Below are 21,387 nucleotides of genomic sequence, written 5' to 3' on the forward strand. Positions count from 1 at the left end.
GCTCGAAGAGGTCACAGTATTTGGCGGGTACGTTTCTGAGGTGGCAATGTAAAGCTAGCAAATACCCTTCTCGTTCTAGAACTCTGATTTTTTAATGTAATGCAAAAGTTTTGCTGTAGCATGATCAACCGCATCGAGTAGCCGTTCATGCATGTTTAGCCAAATGGTAAGGGTCCCGAAATAGTCTGCACATATTGCGGGGCGTGTGGCTCAGAAACTAGAGCAGTTTAGGTCGTAAGAAAGGCATGGCTGTGAACTGCACCGAATTATCTTTAAGATGGCTATTTCAGTTCAAAACCCCACAAAATACAAATCAATCCCTTTTACTACCACGAATAAACCATGAGGCGTGCTCCAAAGGTGCTGTTTTAGCGTTGTTAGAAATATGGCATTCTTAACCCAATACACGCTAACGTTATCAGTGTTTGGCGCAAGCTTCTCTAAATTTCACTCTCATTTGGTCCTAATGCATTGCTTCGTTGCTTGAGTTTGTTTCACCTGGTAAACTATTGATAGTCCTAGAAGTGCATCATTATAAATTAGTCACATGGGTTTGTCCGAAAACACTGTTCGATGGTGGATGAGAGATGATTTATCCAGTCTGTGGTTCTGCATGTAACCCAATGCTGAGCTTTTTATTTTGATAGAGGTTCTCCCATCGGCGGTATCACTAAACACTCGTAAGGAAACGTGTCACCACATCCAGTTGGTCCCTCGCGGACCTACTACGCCACGTGTATCACGTGTACGCCACGTGTACCACGTGTATGCCACAGGAAGAGGTCTCAGAGGACGTGTTTGTCGTCCCGGGCTCCATGAAGTATCAATCCGAACCGAAGGAGAACAGCCCCTTGAAAACAGAGCATTTGCTGGAAACTCCGAGTCACAAGGCGGTGGACGTCAAGCACGGAGATAAGGAGGTAATGTTGTACCTGATATTGCTTCTGTTGATCGTTCTCGCAAGCTGCATCTCACAGATCAACTTAATGGTGTGATTATGATCAGTGTGCTTTCATATGTGCTAGAGCACATACAAGTAATGAGTGTTTTCAATTAAATACATTGATTTTAGTGTGGGTAATATTTTACGGTCTCCTCGGAAAAATTTGACCGGTTTGCCCGCTTTCCATTTATTATGACGGCCAGCAAAAATCCAAGCCGCACAAGAAAGGCAAGGGAAGGAAGGCAAAACAAGCTGATGCAGCGGAGGCCATGAGACACGCATCCATTCATCCCCACGTGGACGATGAGCCGGTGGAAAAAATGTCGCGCCACTACCTGCTCACACCGCGGCCACCCAGTCACCCGGTAGGGGGGAGAGTCCTGGGCGCGTTCTCCGCAGATCGCAGGGCTTTGTTAGCTTCTAAACAGCTTTTGTCTTATCATCCACTGTTGATATATGTGACGATGATGACGATTTCAAACAAGAAGATGAAGGTTATTTTGTCACAGCAAAAATTATGAAACTGCGTCGATTCTGTTTAAATACTTATTCCTGTTTCAGTTCAGAGGGTTTGACCTGAACGGCCATCTCGTACACGTCTTAGGGAGACGAAGCCGTCAGTATTTCGAGAATGGCTCGTACCTCACGTTGGAGACCAACGAATATGTGCAAGGTTCCAAGCGTCTTTCGGCCTCCGTAGTCCACGGCGGCACCAGCATACACGTCCACCCGAACGAAGCGGTAGGCTCCATTGTAACCCCGCAGCGCAGCCACCAGCTATTTACAGAACACGGCGTAGGACCCCTCCTGCCGTGCAACCTCCCAAGGACTGGCAGGCATGACGTGACCCCTGGCGACCGGCCGGCAGGGTGAGGACGTGGTGGTGAACCTGCTGACGTCCCGAGGACTGGCGGTATGACGTAACCCCCGGTGACCGGCCGGCAGGGTGAGAACATGGTGGGGACTCTGCCGACCTCCCGAGGACTGAGGTCGTGACGTAAACCCTGGTGACTGGCCGGCAGGGTGAGGACATGGTGGTGAACCTGCTGACCTCCCGAAGATTGGGGCATGGCGTGATCTTTGGTCACCGGCCGGCAGGGTGAGGATGTGGTGGTGACCCTGACGACCTCCCGAGGACCGGGGTCATGACGTGACCCCTGGTGACCGGCCGGCAGGGTGAGGACGTGGTGGTGAACCTGCTGGGTGGTGGCGTGCTCCACCTGTGCCCCCGGGTGGTGAGGCCGCCGCCGACCCGGCCCCGCCCGGCCAGTCCCCGGCCAGCCGCGAGTCCGCCCGGCGGCCGGAGGCCCTCCAGCTCGCGCCGCCGCTCCCCTGCCGCCTCCAGCAGGGACGGCAAGGCTTCGTCCAAGAAGGATGGTGGGTCACGGAAGACTGCGACAGCAATAGAGGGGACGGGATCTGGAGCTGACGGCTGTGAAACGGATTAATCACCCGCGGAATTAGCAAAGTCCACGCCTCTTGGTTTGGGCAACGGCGTGAGGCAATTGAGGCTGGCCTTGAAAAATGGAAAGTTTATTGCTTCCCGGGCGACCAGCGGCACACCAGTGAAGCAAACAACATTGAGCTAGTCTGGTGATCATCAGACTGTAAATTTGCCCACCTGGAACGGAGCGTTTGGACTTGCTACATGCGACAACAGTCCGTAACCATACCCCCACAAGAGAGATTTACGGCCAATGCTTGGGTGCGAGAGATCGCGTTTCCACACTGGTCAGGACGCGTCAGTACAATCGCCGATTTTCTCCTCCGCCAAACGGTGCCAGCCTCATGTCGCTGCCACGTGGGTTTGTCGAAATCCTGGCCAGTCTCGGACTCGTGTTGTGCAGCTTTTTGCAAGAACCAAGAGGCTTAGGTCATTGTTAATCACCTAATAAGCTGTCTTTCACGTATTTGTGCTTCCCACCTCATTTATCTCGCCCATCCCGCCTGGTTCTTCTCTTATCCTTCCTCTCCCTATCTCTTGCTCTTTCTGTCATTCCTGTTTTCTCTCCGTTATGTGTTCACTGTTTGGCCTGGTCTGTCTCTTGGAGATCACAGAGTGCAATGCAAAGTGTCTTTTAAATCACTCAAGTATCAAAAGAATTACAAATCTTAAAGATAAGCACAACTAGCACGGCCTACGCTTACTGCCTAGTCATGGGAATGGGACGGACAACACTTCAACAATGACTGACAGGCTTCCTTCATGTTGCAAGCAGGTGTGGCACCTTTTCTTCTTCTTCTTCTTCTTCTTCTTCTTCTCTCTCTCTCTCTCTCTCTCTCTCTCTCTCTCTCTCTCTCTCTCTCTCCTCTCTCTCTCTCTCTCTCTCTCTCTCTCTCTCTCTCTCTCTCTCTCTCTCTCTCTCTCTCTCTCTCTCTCTCTCTCTCTCTCTCTCTCTCTCTATCTCTCTCTCTCTCTCTCTCTCCTCTCTCTCTCTCTCTCTCTCTCTCTCTCTCTCTCTCTCTCTCTCTCTCTCTCTCTCTCTCTCTCTCTCTCTCTCTCTCTCTCTCTCTCTCTCTCTCCTATTTCTGTCCTGGCTGGCAAGGCGAGGGGATGACGTGCAAGTTGTCAGTCGCATTAGACATGCAATGCTGGTAGCCTACGGCGTGTAAAGAAGTTGTACCATTTCAGGAAAAAGGAGGGCCGTGGGCAAGCACAAGTCTCGAAACCTGACGCCACGGACGCGCCCTGGTCCTTCCAGGTCATACGTGGAGGAGGTACCGGATCCCCCACCAGGTCGGTTGAATGCGAGGGATGGGGTGCTCCAAACCTGTGACGTCGAAATGCAGGAGATCGATGCCAATGGGAACAGAAACAAACCCTCAGATAGTGGTGTCCTCAGAGATGTCGGGGTACCGTGCCTGACCGAGTGCTCGTGCCCATTGCGCTGTGCGCGCTGGTGCACTGATCTATCGCGGAGCGGTCAGCTCCACGAGTGTTACGTAGCCTGCGCACGCGCCTACCCAACACTTGCCTGCACATGTCTGGCCCTCTCCCCTTCTGCTTCCTCAGAGGTAGCTGTTCTGTGTATGTCTGTGTTCTGTGTTTCCGCTGCTGTTCGCCTTCTCTAAGCTCCAATGGCTTCTGCGCATGCGATCGTCCGGTCCGCTCTGTCCCACAGAAGTGACGGCCTGAGCTCCGATGATCGCTCCCTGTCTGACCGCCCGGCCCGCTCTGTCCCGCGGAGGTGGCGGTCAGAGCTCCAGTGGCCGCTCTGTGTTTGACCGCTCGGCCCGCTCTGTTCCGCGGAGGTGGCGGTCAGAGCTCCGGTGGCCGCTCTGTGTTTGACCGCCCGGCCCGCTCTGTCCCGCAGAGGTGTCGGCTCCGAGCTCCGGTGGCCGCTCCGTGTCTGACCGCCCGGCCCGCTCTGTCCCGCAGAGGTGGCGGTCAGAGCTCCGGTGGCCGCTCCGTGTCTGACCGCCCGGCCCGCTCAGTCTCGCCGAGATGTCGGCTCCGAGCTCCGGTGGCCGCTCCGTGTCTGACCGCCCGGCCCGCTCTGCCCCGCAGAGGTGGCGGTCAGGGCTCCGATGATCGCTCCGTGTCTGACCGCCCGGCCTGCTCTGTCCCGCAGAGGTGGCGGCCTGAGCTCCGGTGGCCGCTCCGTGTCTGACCGCCCGGCCCACTCTGTCCCGCAGAGGTGGCGGCCTGAGCTCCGGTGGCCGCTCCGTGTCTGACCGCCCGGCCCGCTTTGTTCCGCAGAGGTGGCGGCCTGAGCTATGGTGGCCGCTCCGCGTCTGACCGCCCGGTCCGCTCTGTTCCGCAGAGGTGGCGGCCCCACGCGAGGTACAGACACTGCGCGTCTCGTTTCCGAGCGGCCTGGTGGTGGAGATCGAGCCCGACCCCTTCTCGACGGGACCCGACCCGCGCGTCCTCGTGCGCCAGTACTACGTGGACGAGCAGTGCGGCCGGCGCGGTGTGCGCCTCTTCGTCAGCGAGGGTCTCGTCTGCCGGCTGGAGGACGGCGAGCAGGGCGGCGTGGACCTGCTCGGGCCGGACGGCTCGCTGATCCGCTGCGCCTGCGTCAGAGATCCCCCTTCCAAACCGTGAGTGAGAAGCTCTGTGTTGTCGGCCATGGGCTGGTGTGCAGACTTGCCCTGGATCCACGTGCTCGTGTCAAGGAGCCACGGTAACATGTGTGGGTGAAAGATCTCATTGTGCTGCTGGTCACGGGTCTTGTGTCATAAAACTTAAGTGTGATGGCCTTACAAACTATCTAATTTGGGCGAACGCTGATAAGGATTAATTACAGTTATGTCGGATTGTGCAGAGTGTAATTTGTTCTTGAGAATCTTGGAGACAACCAAAAATATTTTGCAAGTGCCTATGCGAAACAACAATCAAAGCTGTATAATCAGGCGTGCTCGACATCTGGAATTCTGCGAGCTTCTCACGGCCAAGCACTGCTCGTTGCAAAGCCCCGATTCAGCCGCTTTCCTCTCCCGCCCGCAGGCCGTCGTCTGCCGAGTCAGGCGGGCAGAGCTCGACCCAGCCGAGCGCTTCACAGTCGGCCGGTCCCGGCCGCCACACACCACCGGCCGAGCCCCAGTACCGGCTGGTGCCAGTCAGCCAGGTGCTGGCCAACGGCGAGCGGCGGGAGCTGGGGCCGACCTGCCGCCGGCGCCGCGCCCCTCCCCTCCTACCTCACCAAGATGGCCACCGATCCTCTCACAAAGGAGGTCAGAGGTCGACGGATCTGGCATGAAGCCAGATAAGGGAGGAATGGAGAGTTGGGTGATTTCTCGTTTGATGTTTGTTGCACCGACTCTGCAGTCGTGCGCTGAGCTTTATTGCTATCACCGCCCGCGCCTCTCCCACGCCATTTTAATACGGGCATAAAATCATGTCTGCACCTCGCTGAAGTGCTCGAAAATACAGTTCGTCGAATTCCAGCGTCGGGCCGCCGGCGCTGCCCCCTGACCCACCCCCCCCCCCTCCCCCTCGGACAGCTGTACGTGGTGCGTCAGGACGGCGTGAGCGCCGTGCTGCGGCCGGGCGGCACGTCAGTCATCCAGCACGCCGACGGCACGCGCCTCACGCTCTCTGTGCCGACGCCTGAGCGGCTGCCCGGCGACGAGCAGGTGCCCGTCTGCAGCGACTACATCGTCAACGACGCCGGCTGGATCGTGGCCGAGCGTGCCTCTTGGGTGCTGGGCCTACGCGTACTTATCAACGACGCGGCCACCAACGACTGGGACGTGCAGGCTGAGCACCCGTGCTACTGCCGCGTGGTAATGCGGCAGCTGCAGCGGATCTGTCAGGTCCACCTGCCGCAGGTCAGTGACAGGCCCACCTGCCGCGGGTTATAGGTCAGTGACAGGCCCACCTGCCGTGGGTTAGAGGCAAGCCCACCTGCCACATGTCAGTGACAGGCCCACCTGCCGTGGGTCAGGGCAGGTCCACCTGCCGCAGGTCAGTGACAGATCCACCTGCCACAGGTCAGTGACAGGCCCACCTGCCGTGGGTCAGGGCAGGTCCACATGCCGCAGGTCAGTCACAGGTTCACCTGCCGTGGGTTAGAGGCAGGCCCACCTGCCACAGGTCAGCGACAGGCCCACCTGCCGTGGGTTAGAGACAGGCCCACCTGCCACAGGTCAGTAACAGGTCTACCTGCCGCGGGTTAGTGGCAGGTCCACCTGCCTCGGGTCAGTGACAGATCCACCTGCCACAGGTCTGTGACAGGCCCGCCTGCCGTGGGTCAGGGCAGGTCCACCTGCCGCAGATCAGTCACAGGTCACCTGCCGCAGGATATTGCCACATCCACTTGCCAATCGAACAGGTCAGGTCAGGTCATACATCTGTTCCCTCCAAATTTTAGGAGGCCCTTTTACTCAAACTGGAGGTGTTCTACTTACATGTATATTACAAAAGCTTTTACCATGCCAAGGGGATTTGGTATTGAATGCTGATACTGAATTAGATACTGAATTAGAAAAGTACCAGTTCGTGCTCAAAAGGTTTTTAGCAACAAGAGGCTTGTGTTCTGAAGCAGGAGACTTCCATACGAATCATGAAACATGCTAGATCATGATACTCATTTTGTCTGTTTTTGTTTGTAAGAGCTATTCGCTAAGGACGCCACCTTCATACATTACAATGCTTTGTTCTGAATGTGGCGGCACCCTCTCTATATCAGGAGAGCCCTTTTCTGGAACGAGAGGCCTCTTCCATGCCTCGGAAAGCTGCCCTTCCGGGTCAGAATGTCCTGTTTGAGGATATTGAGACTCTTCTGGTGGTTCGGAAAACATTTTGTGAATCGGAAGCACCCTGTTTGACCTAGGAGCTCCTTTATGCATCAGGATGTTTTTTTTCTGGGGCACTGGGCTTTGATGGATTGGAATGCCGCTGTGATAATCAGACGGCCCCTGATGCTGGCATATGTAATCGTTGAAATTTCTGCAAAAGGGGGCTCATAACTATTCTCCTTCATTAAAACGACACCGCCCAGGAGATCCCTGTAAGGAGACCCCGTTTTTTAAGGCCCTGGAAAACTATATCCCCACCCGCACTCAAATGCGTGGAGCGGGCCCTGAGTTTACACACCCTTAAACCAATCTTGGAGATAATGCTCGACATAATGATCAGTAAACGAATGATATGCACGCCTTTCTGCTCACGTCACTACTCTTAAGGGTATGCTGTCGTAAGACAGCCTTAACTCATGAATGTGCGTTTAAAATGCCTTCTGCGCGCATTTGTTTGCATGCACTACGCGGTTTGGCCGTCGCTGGTGCATGCGTGGCAGCTCTGATGTGCGGAACCGGCGTGCTCCGCCAGGGGGCGGTGATTGAAGCGAGCAGCGCGGGGACCTTCGCCGTGCGCCAGTCGGACGGCACCAGCCTGCAGATCGGCCTGGACCTGGCCTCATTCTCCGTGCCGCCGGCCGCCAAAGACCAGCACCCGACCGTGCACACATTTCCGCTGACCCGGCCGGTGGTGCCGCCGCCGCCGCCGCCGGCCCCGCCGGCCTCTGTGCCAGAGGAGCCCAGCTCGGTGCTGGCGGCAGCGGCTGGCGGCGCGCTCGGTGGCCTGCCGACGGTGGTCACCACGGCGCCCGACGACGAGCCGGCGCCAGATGCGACGGAGCTGGCGCCGCCGGTGCTCACCCAGACGCTCTGCGAGACAGTGGACGCAAGGAGGAGGGTCTTCAGGGCCACGAGGAGGGGCCGGCTGATGAAGGTGAGACGGCTGTGCGAGCCGCGTGCGAGACGTTTGCTCGAGGCTCGGGTGGGCGTGAGTGTGTCAGGAGTCGTTGTAGATGCACTTAGTGACTTGAGTCGAGGGTTTCGCGACTTTTTTCCAAGCCGCCGCATCAGGGCCCGATGTCAGGCCGTGTGAGCGTCGGCTTGCCCGACCCATCAGCCGCTTTGAGAGGACCGTCGTTTCCAGGTGGACGACCGAGACACGTGTCCCGCCGACGGGCAGACGCTAGCCATGCGCGCTCAGCTGGAGCGGGGCACCGTGCTGCCACAGCAGCCGCGCCTCCTCGTCCTTTTCCGCGAGGGCGACGGCCTCGAGCTGGTGACATCTAGTGAGATGTCGCGGTACCTCAGCTCCGTCAAGGCGTCGCGCGGCGGCCAGGTCTGGCGCGACGCCCACGCCGTTGATCCTGAGGTGTCGACCGTACGGGTTTTTCGTCCGCTGGCCGCCAACGAAATGCCGGAGGAGCGGTGGAAGATGCCATATGTGGAATATAGCATAGTTCCTGCAAGTAAGCGTGCACAACCTCCTCCCCGAAACAGATAAATACGTTGAGCTGCATATTTATCAATGCAAATGTCAGCTTATTGAACAGCAAAAATAACTGAGGAATATGTTCTCTCCAACAGGTCCTCAAGACTTCAAAGCTAAATCGAGGCTCATACAGCACTTCGTTCTTCATGCGTCCATGAAAAAGTATTCTTCCCCTCTCCTTCCGTGCCGCCGAAACGGGATCTTACATAAATTATGTTTTGATTTCTCCAAACATTAGCGTTGTCTACTCGGCCGCTTTGAGGGCGCTGTCACCCTGTGGTGGACACCCTGTGCCTAGTCACCCTGAATCACCCTGTGTTTCAGCAGTTTCCCCCACGCCTACTTTCTTCGACCTGGCTGCACGGTCGTGGTGTTGTTTCAGACCTGCGAAACCGGGACATGAGTCTACTGTGTACGGACGAAACGGTGACCCGGTCGATGACCTGGTGGGGCGCCGGCGACTTTGAGCCGTCGCACCGGTCGGCCGAGCCCCCAGCTGCCATCAAGCTGATTCAAACCAGAGAGCTGGTGCACATGCCGCCAGTAAGTCACAAGCGTCGCTCTGCCTTGCCAGACATGGTGCATGTTGTAACCGGGCTCTCCGTAAGGGTTCTGAGTCACTTACAGCATATGGCGGCAGGTGAGTCATACATTTCGGACTGGGATTTGTGGAGATATCCAGCAGTATAACCACCAGCCTTTCGCAAGACTACCTGGTACGATTTCCACCTGTTTTCTTACGCTCAGGAAAGAGGCTGTGTCAGGAAAGGTATGCAGCCCAAAGGCGCTGGGAGGCATTCACATTCCTTCGATAATATAACGTTAACGTCGATAGCAAAAGTGCCCGATTCCTGATGTGGGAAACTAGTCTGTTTGCTCAGTGCTGAAAAGAGTGAGACCCGTTGCGTGCATGGCACGATATATTTTATCACTCCCAGTGGAGGTACTGGAAGAGATGTGCTCCAGGTGCCGGAGAAGATGGACCGGGCATATACAGAGCTGTGCGGTACAATGTACCCTCTGACCCTGCCCTACGCATACCACATGCTCCGCGTCGCGCTGTGTGGTGCACGTGACCTTGTGTCTCCAGGTACAGGAGGAGATGTACCAGAAGGTGGTGAGCGTGGTGCACGAGACACGTCTGAGACCAAGGAAGCCGAAGCGTGACAGCCTGGCGATGCTGATTGGTCAGATACGGGCAACACCGACTCCTAAGCGGACTGTCCACCTGTACGAGGCCAACAGGCTGATACAATGGTGAGGCACGCTGACACCGCAACAACGCCCGCAGCCCCAACAGCCGTGCCTTTAGCTGGTGTGGCTGCATGGAAGTATGCAAATTCATTCACCGGCAAAAGACAAGCAAAATAGGCCAGATCTATGTCCGATCTTTTTTGCAAGGTGTACGTTTTACCCAGTGCCGGCTACTGGTGGCAGCAGAGGGTGTGTGAGGCTCCGGTCTATCCTATCCCGGTGCTGAGTGGTGACGCTGTGCTGTAGGCTGGAGGCCGCCAAGGAGAACCACAAGCTGGCCACTTCCAGCACACCGCCTCCGCCGAAGTGGTCGCCCGAGTTCTGGCAACAATACCAGAGCGAGACCAGCAAGATAGAGAGCTACAGTGAGATGCTCCGTACCAACGTGAGGAGCAATACAGTCCTCGTGCTTGTCAGGACAGTACTGTATGATAGTTGGAGATTCTGTAGGTTATGCTGCTTCCCCTGCACGGAGGCCAGGACGGAATTTGATCAGGCGGTGTTGGTACGTTTTCTGAACAGCGTTGAATAGCATGGCTGTAGGGGTCACCTTCCGCCCGATCACCCCTGTCATTGAGCTAGCTGCCTCAGCTGGAAGTCCATGCCCAAAGACATTTATCGTGGTCGGCATTGCCGCGGTAGGGCGGCAATAGTTTTGCCGAGAAAATGGCTGAATCGAATCATGGGGGGGAGGGGAGCAAGCAGCCAAAGAAGCTCTTGGCCGTTACCTCGACGATCTCGATGTGGGACCTGATTTTCAAAGCGCATCATAAGTTCCATGGGCGTCTTAAGCTGTCAAAACGTGCAAAAACATTCCCCGCCTTGGCTACGCCCCTGCGCTGCAGCAGCTAACGTCATGGCGCGCGTGCGCCCGCAGCGTTTCCCGCCGTACTTTCTGTCGGAGGCGGGCGGCGAGTTCCTCGGTCAGGTGCGCCAGGCTCCGCGGCCGCCGCTGGCGCCCCGCTGGCGCCCGCTCGTCTCCGAGCGCCAGATGCTGCTGGCCGGCGCGCCGCGACCGCTGCCGCCGGGCGCCGTGCGCTGCCGGCCGGGCGTGCTCGACCTGGGGTCGGTGCGCCGCGGGGACGCCGGCGCCGGCCGCCTGCTGCTGGAGAACGCAGGAGCGGCCGACGTGGTGTACCGGCTGCGGCCGCCGCCGCCGCTGACGGGGCTGCGCGTGCGGCCGCGCGCCGGCAAGCTGCCCGCCGGCCAGGCCGTCCCACTGCTGGTCAGCTTTGAGGTGAGCTGAAGGCTGAGCCAGCCGCTGGACTCGCTTTGATGTGGGTGTGATGATCGCCAAGGACTCGCTGCTACTGTATAAGCATGACTGGCTTGATCCCTTTCTTACACCAGGGGAATTTACTGTTGTTTTTGGACAACTGATCAAACTTTTATAGACACAGTGCTGGTACAGTTCGTATGACGAGCTCACTTGCGCTCATGCAGGCCACTATGTCGTAAAGTTCCAAGTTGAGTACCAGGCTTCCCAGAGAGACTTTTGCCAGTGCCGTTGATTATCACCAAAGACGGGCTTCTGTGATCTTCGCTTTTAATGGCAATCTTAATCACAGCCCAGCTTGCACATCGGTAGTGGTATATGCTATCTACCTAACACTCAGGACGAAGGTAAGAGACGGCTGGATGCACTGGGTATTAACCCACGCCCTACATCGTTATTTCGTTAGTGTCCTGTACATCAAGAGTGTCGCGCAAAAGGAGAGGACTGAACACGTGCCTCTTCGCCCAGCCATACCCCAGGGACAGGAGGCTCTCACACCTCTGCCTGTCACGTCCTCCATCCCGATCCGGCGGTGCAGCGCGACCAAGGCAAAGCTGACTGCGGTCGAAGCCAGACCGTCATCGGGTGAGGTCATCTGTGTATCTCCCCGGCATCGTAGCCTGACGCCTCGCGCCCGCGTGTGCCACCAGCCCGGGGACACGATGGTGGGTCGCTCCGTCTACTTCCGTCTGGACGTGGTCATCGACGGCGGCCTGGACCTGGTCCAGGTGCCTGTGGTGGCCTGCATCGGAGAGCGGGACGGCCTGCTGCCGCGGCTACCGCCCTTCAGTGGCACGGCCCGCTCCAGCACCGTCCACTGAAGCCGGACACAGCTGCTGCTGCCGCCCTTCAGTGACGCGGCCCGCTCCAGCACCGTCCACTGAAGCCGGACACAGCTGGTGCTGCTGTGGATGCCGCCCTTCAGTGGCACGGCCCGCTCCAGCACCGTCCACTGAAGCCGGACACAGCTGCTGCTGCCACGGCTGCCGCCCTTCAATGGCGCGGCCCGCTCGAGCACCGTCCACTAAAGCCGAACACAGCTGCTGCTGCCGCGGCTGCCGCCCTTCGGTGGCACGGTCCGCTCCAGCACCGTCCACTAAAGCCGAACACAGCTGCTGCTGCCGCGGCTGCCGCCCTTCAGTGGCACGGCCCGGTCCACCACCGTCCATTGAAGCAGAACACAGCTCCTTCTGCGGCGGCGTTTCAATGGCAGTGCCCGCTTCAGTACCACTCGCTCAGCCGGACACAGCTGCTGTTGTTTAACCTCCGCAGTCTGAGCATTGCGCAAGATGTACTCTGCACTGATATCTGGGTGTTGTCCATAGCAGACAAGCCGCTGCGGCCTCTGGGCAGTGCAGCAAAAAGTACTCGGGTGGTACAAGCGACATGGAGACTACTGAAGTAACGGTGTCCCGAAGGACGTTGCATTCTGTCGGACAGTGTCCGTTCAATACGGGTGGGATACTATACTGCAGTGACCAGCCGCCGGATTGTCATTCAGAACACTGTGTGTGAGTGCGCGATGCCCTAGTTGTGTGCACGTAAAACTCGTGCAGGATGGGCTGAACATTGCTCAAGGGATACATGCATATATGTTGTGTCGTGTTCGTAGAGGCTAGAGCCCTGTGCAGCACTTAATTGCGCGGTGAGCGGTTTTGATGAATGTGGATGTGTTGTTCGAGTTCCGTTTGTTGTCATCGCGTGGAATGTAGTAAAACCCGCGATTGAATTATTCTCATACACCTGCAGTGGGAACGTCGATGAAACAAATCCGGAAATCCTGTGCCACCCAAAGGACAACATAATCAATGTCACGTCATTCCTCTGCATAACGATTCGACCCCACAATCTTAAGCAATACGCTTATATCATACTGCGTGCATTTTTCTTCGTTGTTACCGCGTCTGGGACCTCTCGCCATTGTACGATAAGGTCGTGCAAAAGCTGGGCACGGGACGCAAAGAATGCCTGCCTTTGGCGCATCAGTTAAGACCGCAACGGAACCCCTTATGCAGAGTAAACGTTAGACGGCCAATTAAGCAGCCCCATGTGTCCCAAAGCGTTTCACTGACACGTCCCGCCGCGTGAGCGTGCCGTCACTCCTCGGCCAGTCTCAGGACCGATGACAGCTGAGGACCAGCACTCTCAGTGACCGGCATGGGACTGCTGCTCCAATACCCGTCACCCGGAGGCTCACCGGACCCGACCTCTTCTGACAAGTACCCGCCGGCGCCTCACTGTCCAGTTGTCTCGGATGAACGATTCGAAAAAGTTTGCGAGAACATGGTGTATTCATATCAATGCACGTGCCGCGTCCTGATTCATCACTTTCCCCGACCGAAAGCCATGATCAGCCTCGCTGTAGCACTAACGCGATGATTCCGTGGCCGCACGCCGTCGTCACGTAAAACGCCGCTGAACAGCAGGCCGTCACAGCATGCGACCGGTACAACGCACGATACTGGCTCCGCATCCGACACTACCAGCACATGCAGCGCCGAATAACCTGAAGCGGCCACCTTAGCGCACCGGCGCGCCGCGTTGTCAACACAGCGTTGCTGCTTTGCACAGTTCACATCATCACCTTCAAATCTGCTAACACGGGCCGCACAGTTCTCTCGGTCTCGCAACACAAAATGACACTGGGATGATCATGCTATCACTTGCCCGCGCCTGCAACATGACTCGACTCCGTTGTATGGCCGCGCGCCCACCCTACTCGTGAATGTGCGAATAGTACTCCTGGTACGCCAGGATGTACGCCTCCTTCTCGTCGGCCGTCATGCGCGCGATGACGTCATCGCCGACGTCAGCGATGGGGATGCGTTCGGTGCCAACCTGTACGGTGGGCGTGGCCTCGTCGTCGTCCGAGTCCATGAACTCCAGGTCGTCGCTGACGTCGATGGCTGAGGGCGGAGCGAGCACCGGTCACAGATCTGATCCCTCGACAGCGGAGAGCACGCGCCTGGGACCGGCCTCGATACCAACTCGGATGGGAGAACGGCCGTCGGTACGTCGGTATGGTTCGGGCGGGTCGGGCCACGGACGCGGATCGGGAGCCAGCCTCAAGCACGATCATGACTGGGCACAGCACAGGCAGCCGTAGTGTCCCGTTTCGAAGGGCCGCCAAGCCTGAGCAACTAGGCGAGATTCCACAGGCCAGCGTGAGGTCGGGTCTTAGGCTTGACCCCAATCTCCGCCACCAATGACGTCACCACGCCGTTCACTGCCGAGGCCCGTTTCGCAACGCATAGCAAAGCCGCACCAAGGCCCAGCCACCAGCACCCACCAAAGCGCATCTCTTGCCCGAGCGCGCTGCCCCCCCCCCCCCCCCCCCCAGCCCGCCGCCGCCGTCGGGACTCACGTTTTGAGGTGGTGTGGCCGATAATCTCCGGCTCGCTGTCGTCGCTGCTCTCCTGGCCCGGGATGACGGGCCGCTTGCTCTCCCGCTTCTCGTGCTGCAGCAGCACGGACATGATGTCGTCGCGGCCGCGCTCTTCGCCGGCGTCGGCCGCGTCGGAGGCGGCCGCGCCGTCGGCGTCCGCGTCCTCCGTGATGACCGTGCTCTCCATCATCCAGACGGGCCGCTCCTTGCGCGCCGCCTCCGGTGCCGCCGCGCCCTCCTCCTCCATGTTGATGTTGACCGTGGTCTCGTCCTGCCGGTGGTGGTGTGACGAAGTGTCAGCGGGGTTCAGGGCGGTGGCGATGTGGGGCAGCAGTGCAGGGAGATGGAACCACGACACGGCGGGAGATGCTGTGGGAGGGACGGCGGACGAGGCCTACAGGAGACGGGAAAGGTGATGGTAGAGAGGGAAGCAGGCGACGGTTGCAGGGCATGTGTACACACCGGACCCATTTGTGAACAAGGTTTGGGGAGGGAAATATCACAATCACAAACAACACCTTGAATGTATTTTACAGGCCACGCCCACAGACCTGACGTTAAACCTCAAACTGGGGCCTTCTCGCCCACACTGCAACAGAACACCAGCATGCCCATATATCGACCTTCTGACGATTTAATTCAGAATGAGGCGTCCTTGCAAGGTAACTGCATCCCAAAACCAGTTGATGCCTAAGCCGCGAGAGACAGGAGTCTCCAGCCGCCAAAAGTGTAATCGGCTCCATATCACTGCCAATGACTTCAATGCGATTCTGAGAGCAGTGACAAAACAAGAAGTAGCACAATGCACAGCCTGAAACCGCCGCGACAAAGCGCACGACAAAGAGCTTAGTTAAATCCCCTCCAACCGGACGTCAACAATCCCACCAGTCTCCTCGTTCGTCAGACGCAGCCATGACCCCACCACCCTCGTCCCCCACCACCCCCACACCACGGGGCCGACCCCGGGCGGCGCGGGGCCGCCTGGCCGGGGGACGGCGAGGGGGGAGGGCCGCCGGGCCGGCCGCGGCTCACGTTGAAGCCGGCGTTGCGCGTGGCCTCGCCCGACCAGACGCCGTCGCCGCCGGCCGTGTCGCGGCGCGCCTTCTTGCGGTCGTCGCGGTGCAGGATGTCCTGGATGTCGACCGGCTCCGGCTCCAGGATCTCCGGCGCCAGCTTGATGCCTGTCGGAACCGGAGCGCGACCGGTGACGAGAGAACCGGCCGGCCGGCCAACAGCGGGGGCGGGGGCGGGCGCGCCAGGTCAGAGGCACACGTGGTGGGCAGAACGCGGTGTGAACTGAGACGTCCGGGGAAATGTGGTGAAAACTATCATTTAAAAATAAACGAATGCATTGCGGAGGCAGTGGCACAGCCAAGGAGAAGGGGAGGGGGGGGGGGGGACTCACGGGACTTAGGCCCTCCTTGTCAGCTTTGAACGTGGTTTTTCATCACGACACAACTAAATATAATTCCGGAATCTGCTGAGCAGGGAAGCTGTTTTGGTTTTAAATCTCACAGACACTTCTATGGGCAGCGAAATACAGAGCTCAACAGCCGTAATTTATGAACAAGAGTTGTGAAGAGGCTCTTATGGAAAGGCTAAGATGAACAGTAAGCGGCTGAAGCCATGGCTTAAGGCACCAGGGGGAAGAAACACTTCTTGCGGTCTTGTGCGATGCGAAAACAGTGCAATGACTTGAAAAGGTAACCGAAGAAATTTCAGACCGCTTGAGTGTATTCGCCGACAAAAACCGTTTTTCCAGGTCATGTCAGAGTTCACCGTCCCCAAAGCGAGGGTCGCAACTGTCTGACAGGGCCCACTAACAGCGGCCGTCTCGAAGCCGGTGCCGGCTCTCGTCGTCCCGCCGCGCACTGACCTTCCACTTCCCGCAGCAGGACGAACAGCTGCTCCATGACCTCGTTGAACCTGGCGAGCATCATGCGGGAGTCCTGGCGCGGCATGGCCGCCTCGTCCTCCTCCACCGGCGTCGAGCAGAAGGTGCAGAGAAACTCGCCCGTCGTAAGATCGAACAGCTGGTCCGCCTGTGAGACAGGGTGGCTCACTGACGCCCAGCTCGGGCTAATGGGTAGGCGACAAGCCAACTAGACATAGCATTTGTCTAAATTGTATATTCTTGTTTCTAACAACGTTAAAAGACGGCTTGTGTGCACCGTATAGCGCTGTATGAAATGGCTAAATGTATGTCCTTCGGTGGCGTTGTGTCTATGTCAAATCAACACGCGACACTGCGAAAGCCATCTTTGTCTGACTTTCCACGATCACGATTGTCTCATTATCACAATTTAATCAGCTTCTGCCAATGAGTTAACGTTCCGGTAGTCAATTAGTCTGTAGACGATAAATTTGGCCGAGCAGGTCTAGACATCTCGGATGATCGTATTGAGCTCGTACCTCGCGTTAAATTCCAGCAATATTCCCAAAATCAAAATGAGGGACAAGAAAAGACTGGGGTCAGCCTCACAGGACGGGCAGCCTTCAACGGAATTAACGGAATTCTTAACAGAACTTAAGGGAATCGCGAGCGAAAGGAACTGCATCATGGAAGCTTAAAAATGGCTGGCTATGAAGCATACGTACTTTTTCAGCAGCCCCACATCGCGTGTCACGTAACCTTTTTTGTCAAGACAGGCTTCGCGGTTTTCAGCCGCCCACCGCGATCGCTCCCTCCCCCCCCCCCCCCCCCCCATCCGCGCCCACCCAAAGTGAATTGTTGTATTCATTTCTCTTGCGGTAGGTGTGACAAAACAAAGGACCCTTCCGAAAAATAAGCAGACGTTCGTCATAACCAGCCCATGTCTGATACAATAATGTACAATGACCTAAAAGTAACTGAGGAAGGCAGCGCCCGAACAAATGTTACTTCTTTCTGAGTTGGGCGCTGTAGGCTAAGTGTTAGGAATGGCATATTGCATGATATATTTTAACAAAATGCATTAAAAGACACCTAATGCATTGGTCACGCCTATGCGCTGCTTCCGGGAAAGGCGCCCTGCTGTCTGCCGGGTGGCGGTCAGGTGTTCGGCGCATCGCTGTCTGCCATATAGTGGTCAGGTGTTCGGTGCCCTGCTGTCTGCCGTATAGCGGTCAGGTGTTCGGCGCATTGCTGTCTGCCATATAGTGGTCAGGTGTTTGGTGCCCTGCTGTATGCCATATAGCGGTCAGGTGTTCGACGCCTTGCTGTCTGCCATATAGCCGTCAGGTGTTTGGCGCCCTGCTGTCTGCCGTGTAGCGGTCAGGTGTTCGGCGCCCTGCTGTCGGCCGGGTGGCGGTCAGGTGTTCGGCGCTCTTCCGATTCACATGGGGACAGGGACAACAGAGTTTGCCTTATCTTACCTCGTGTCACTACAGCAGCTTTTTTAACATATGAAAGAAGCAAATACTCAAATATGCTTACCTGCAGGTCTGTGTATGTTTTGAGACAGTTTGGACATTTGAAACTTGAACGGCTTGTTGCATTCCTCTCCTCTGTTTCCATTTTTCGGCGCATGTGGTCTAACTTATACTTGACAACATTCACAAACACCTGGAAAGAGAAAAAAATCTCAAACCCAACAGTCTAAATGACAGCAGTGGCATTGCCATTTCATGACACTAATGAATATATGATACAGCAGTAAAAGTTGCAATAGACTGAATTAAATGCCAATGATGCTATTGACACATACAAACATGATGTTGAATGATGTCATCATAAGGCAAGGGTTACTTTTCACTTCCGATAATTAGATCAAAGGTTGCTCTCATCACACATTTGCATCTCTCTTAGCATGGGTACAAGCAATGACATGCCAACAGGATGCAACCTTCCCCTGATTCATATCACCACAAGGTAAAATTTTTACCTTGTAGTTAATGTAGTAGTAGTTTTGTCTTTGTGCTTTTCCATCTGGCCCAGTCTCCATCTTCATCTTTGTTTGGATGAATTTGTCATTCTTCAATGTATCGATCCTTGCCCTTAACATTTTTCGCTCAAACTTGAGGAGCTCACAAATATCATCTTCCTTCATGCCTGAAATAAAGAATTTGGTCACTAAGAGCAACCACACCCATCAATGCTGTGACATGGATGCCACAATGAAATATATCTTTTTGAGACAGTTATTATCCAACTTCTCAGTTGCCATACAAAAGAACCTGTCTCACAGGCACAATTCATATGTAGCATACAAATGGGTTTACCATGCATGCCATATGCAATGCACACATAACATTTCATTGTGGAACATTCTGGCCTGGCCCTACAGCAGCCTAAATCAGATAGCAAATCACAACATGTTGTTTTCCTTTTTGTTCCATACTGCCATTTTTCCAGCTTATTATACCAACCACACCACATTTCTCCCATTTTAACCATGCCTAACTTCAAATGCAGCCATATGAGAACAATGTGGCATAACAAGGGTGGCAGCAGTCACACCAACTACCATTGCAATGGGGGCAGGCTTGGTGGGTGTCCATGTGTTGTTAGGGGTTCAGGACACACTCAGCTGTTGAGGCTATATGACATCCCCTGCCTCCCGCCCTGGCAGGAATGGGAAATGCCAGCTCGTTACTGAAACCCAACCATGTCTGATGCCAAGGGCAATCAGAATGAGGCTGGGGCAAAGCTAGAATCTTGGGTCTGGGACACAACCCAACCTGTAAATAGTATTTTGAAGGTGAAAGCATGAACAAAAGCATGTTGTATGACCAAAATTAGAAAGAACAAAATCCTGATTGAGAAAAATTGGGGCAAATGTCTACTCTGCTCTTTCTGCCAGCAGTGCTACACCCTTGGAACCTTGATCAACTTCCTGCATACATTGTCAATCCTCATGGCTTTGCCACACTATCTTTTCTCATCATTCTCTGAGCCTGGCCGCAGGATGGTCCAAACATAACTACACATCTTGCTTCCTTTTCCTTGCCCTTGCCAATCTTTCCCTACAGCCCACATCTAGGCCAACACCTGTTGGCTCATCCTGAATTGCCTCATCTGATTACACTTAACTGCCTGTTGAATTGCAAACACACCATCAGATGAATGCAGTGGAATTCAGAAGCACAGGAACTGTTATGTAAGTTGGGGAGGGGGGGGGGGGGGCAGCAGGAGTGCTTTGCAAGTCTTTTTCAACCATGTCCTATGATGTAACGTCATAAGAATAATAATTAATTTCTCCAATTTATGAAAATGATAGCTCCAAACCCCATCTCAATTATCATACATTTGGACAATTTTGGCCTTGGTGCACATTTCTTGCACATGCATATGCATTGTTGTACTTCAAAAGGTGGCTTAAAATTTTTAGCAAGACCATACTGCAAAAAAATAGATCCTGTCAGTAAGAAAATAGCACTGAATAAAGTGGTAGCATTTTGAGCACATCTATTGCTGTCTAACCATCCACATCACCATCTCTGTTGGCTTGGGTGCCTGCCTTCAGTCACCCACTGGTGGGTGGTGGGGCCAATTTGAGTCACAGTAAGCACTCAGTGTCTTAGAAAAACACCATATGTACTGTGTGGGAAGAAAGCAGTGAAATGTATTATAAGCATAGCACCATATCATAGGCAGAGCATCATGTGATAACATCAACATGGTCATTATGTCATGCATGAAGCATTATGTGCACTAAATGCATAGAGCACTCTTCATTAGGGTATAACATTTACAGTGATTTTCCTCAAAATTTTGCTCAACATTTTGTTTCACAACACACAAGAATAACACACTGCAACACAACATGCATCTAATTCATCTCCCTGCAGGCTGATCATACTGAAATTAAATGACTTACAGGGGTTCCTGACAAGCATATCAATAATGAGGGCATCTTCAATCTTGTAGAAACCCCTCACAACTAGACGAGCTAGCTGTTTTAGAGAGCTGGGCACTTCCGTTACAAATTCACTGCCCATTTCTGACTATGTCTGCCAACCGCCAACAGACACTTCCGGTTAACCAGGGCGGTATCATCGGTCCATGGCCCAGCACGACGACCACCGCAACCCTAGTTCCAGAGCATCGATAACAGTCAGATTCAGTCCACCCCCAATGCATCGGTTCCCCCTTCCAAGGCTGCTTTAATAAAAGGAGGTCAGTATAATGACCAAAATTAGCTGCAAGCCTAGAAACACTAAAAACTTGTGATAACACTCAATTACAGCTTGTTCCGATGTTCCTAGAAGCGCAAGCATTAAGCCGTTGTCGTGAATAATTTCTGGCTATGAAAACAGTGGTTTAAATGGAATACTAAAATGCTTATCCGTTTTCATGAAGTTGCAGGATACTGCAGACGGCTATACAACCTGGCCAGTTAAGATAACCATGGACCACGTACGTCGTGGGTGGTCCATGGTATAGCTAACAGGTGTATTCACTGGTTTATTAGTCCATGGTAAAGCCTCAAGTTCTATGCGCATTTTCACGGTAGAAAAGTTGAGAAAGACTCGATTGCATGGTTAAGTGACCGCAGAAAACATTGTTGAATGGTGCTATGAGAAAAGTGTTCTAGTCTCAATTAACTTTGAAGTGGCTCCTTACATGACTTTGATTCATAAATATGCATTAATATATATATATATATATATATATATATATATATATATATATATATATATATATATATATATATATATATATATATATATATATATATATATATATATATATATACTTCTTAAAATATATATATATATATATAAATTCCAATTATACTTTGGTATTCCGTACGCATACTGAACTAGATCGAATTCGTGAGCTTATCATGTTAAAGTATGAGGTGAGATAGAGCACA

The 21,387-nt window shown here is 54.6% G+C and overlaps 1 protein-coding gene across 1 annotated transcript; it reads right to left on the reverse strand.

The window, feature by feature from the left end:
* Positions 1-13,895: 13,895 nt before the first annotated feature.
* Positions 13,896-20,542, reverse strand: LOC119101197 (general transcription factor IIE subunit 1-like). Its single transcript, XM_037224489.1, has 7 exons — positions 20,389-20,542; positions 18,454-18,620; positions 18,006-18,134; positions 16,467-16,632; positions 15,623-15,771; positions 14,570-14,861; positions 13,896-14,111 (listed from the first exon to the last, which is right to left on the reverse strand). Exons 1-7 carry the CDS (start codon positions 20,507-20,509, stop codon positions 13,921-13,923), a joined length of 1,215 nt encoding a protein of 404 aa, XP_037080384.1. The 5' UTR covers positions 20,510-20,542; the 3' UTR covers positions 13,896-13,920.
* Between the last annotated feature and the right edge of the window lie 845 nt (positions 20,543-21,387).

Source organism: Pollicipes pollicipes, unplaced genomic scaffold (assembly GCF_011947565.3).
Source record: "Pollicipes pollicipes isolate AB1234 unplaced genomic scaffold, Ppol_2.1 Scaffold_4881;HRSCAF=5763_pilon_pilon_pilon, whole genome shotgun sequence".
NCBI classification, from domain to species: Eukaryota; Metazoa; Arthropoda; class Thecostraca; order Pollicipedomorpha; family Pollicipedidae; genus Pollicipes; species Pollicipes pollicipes.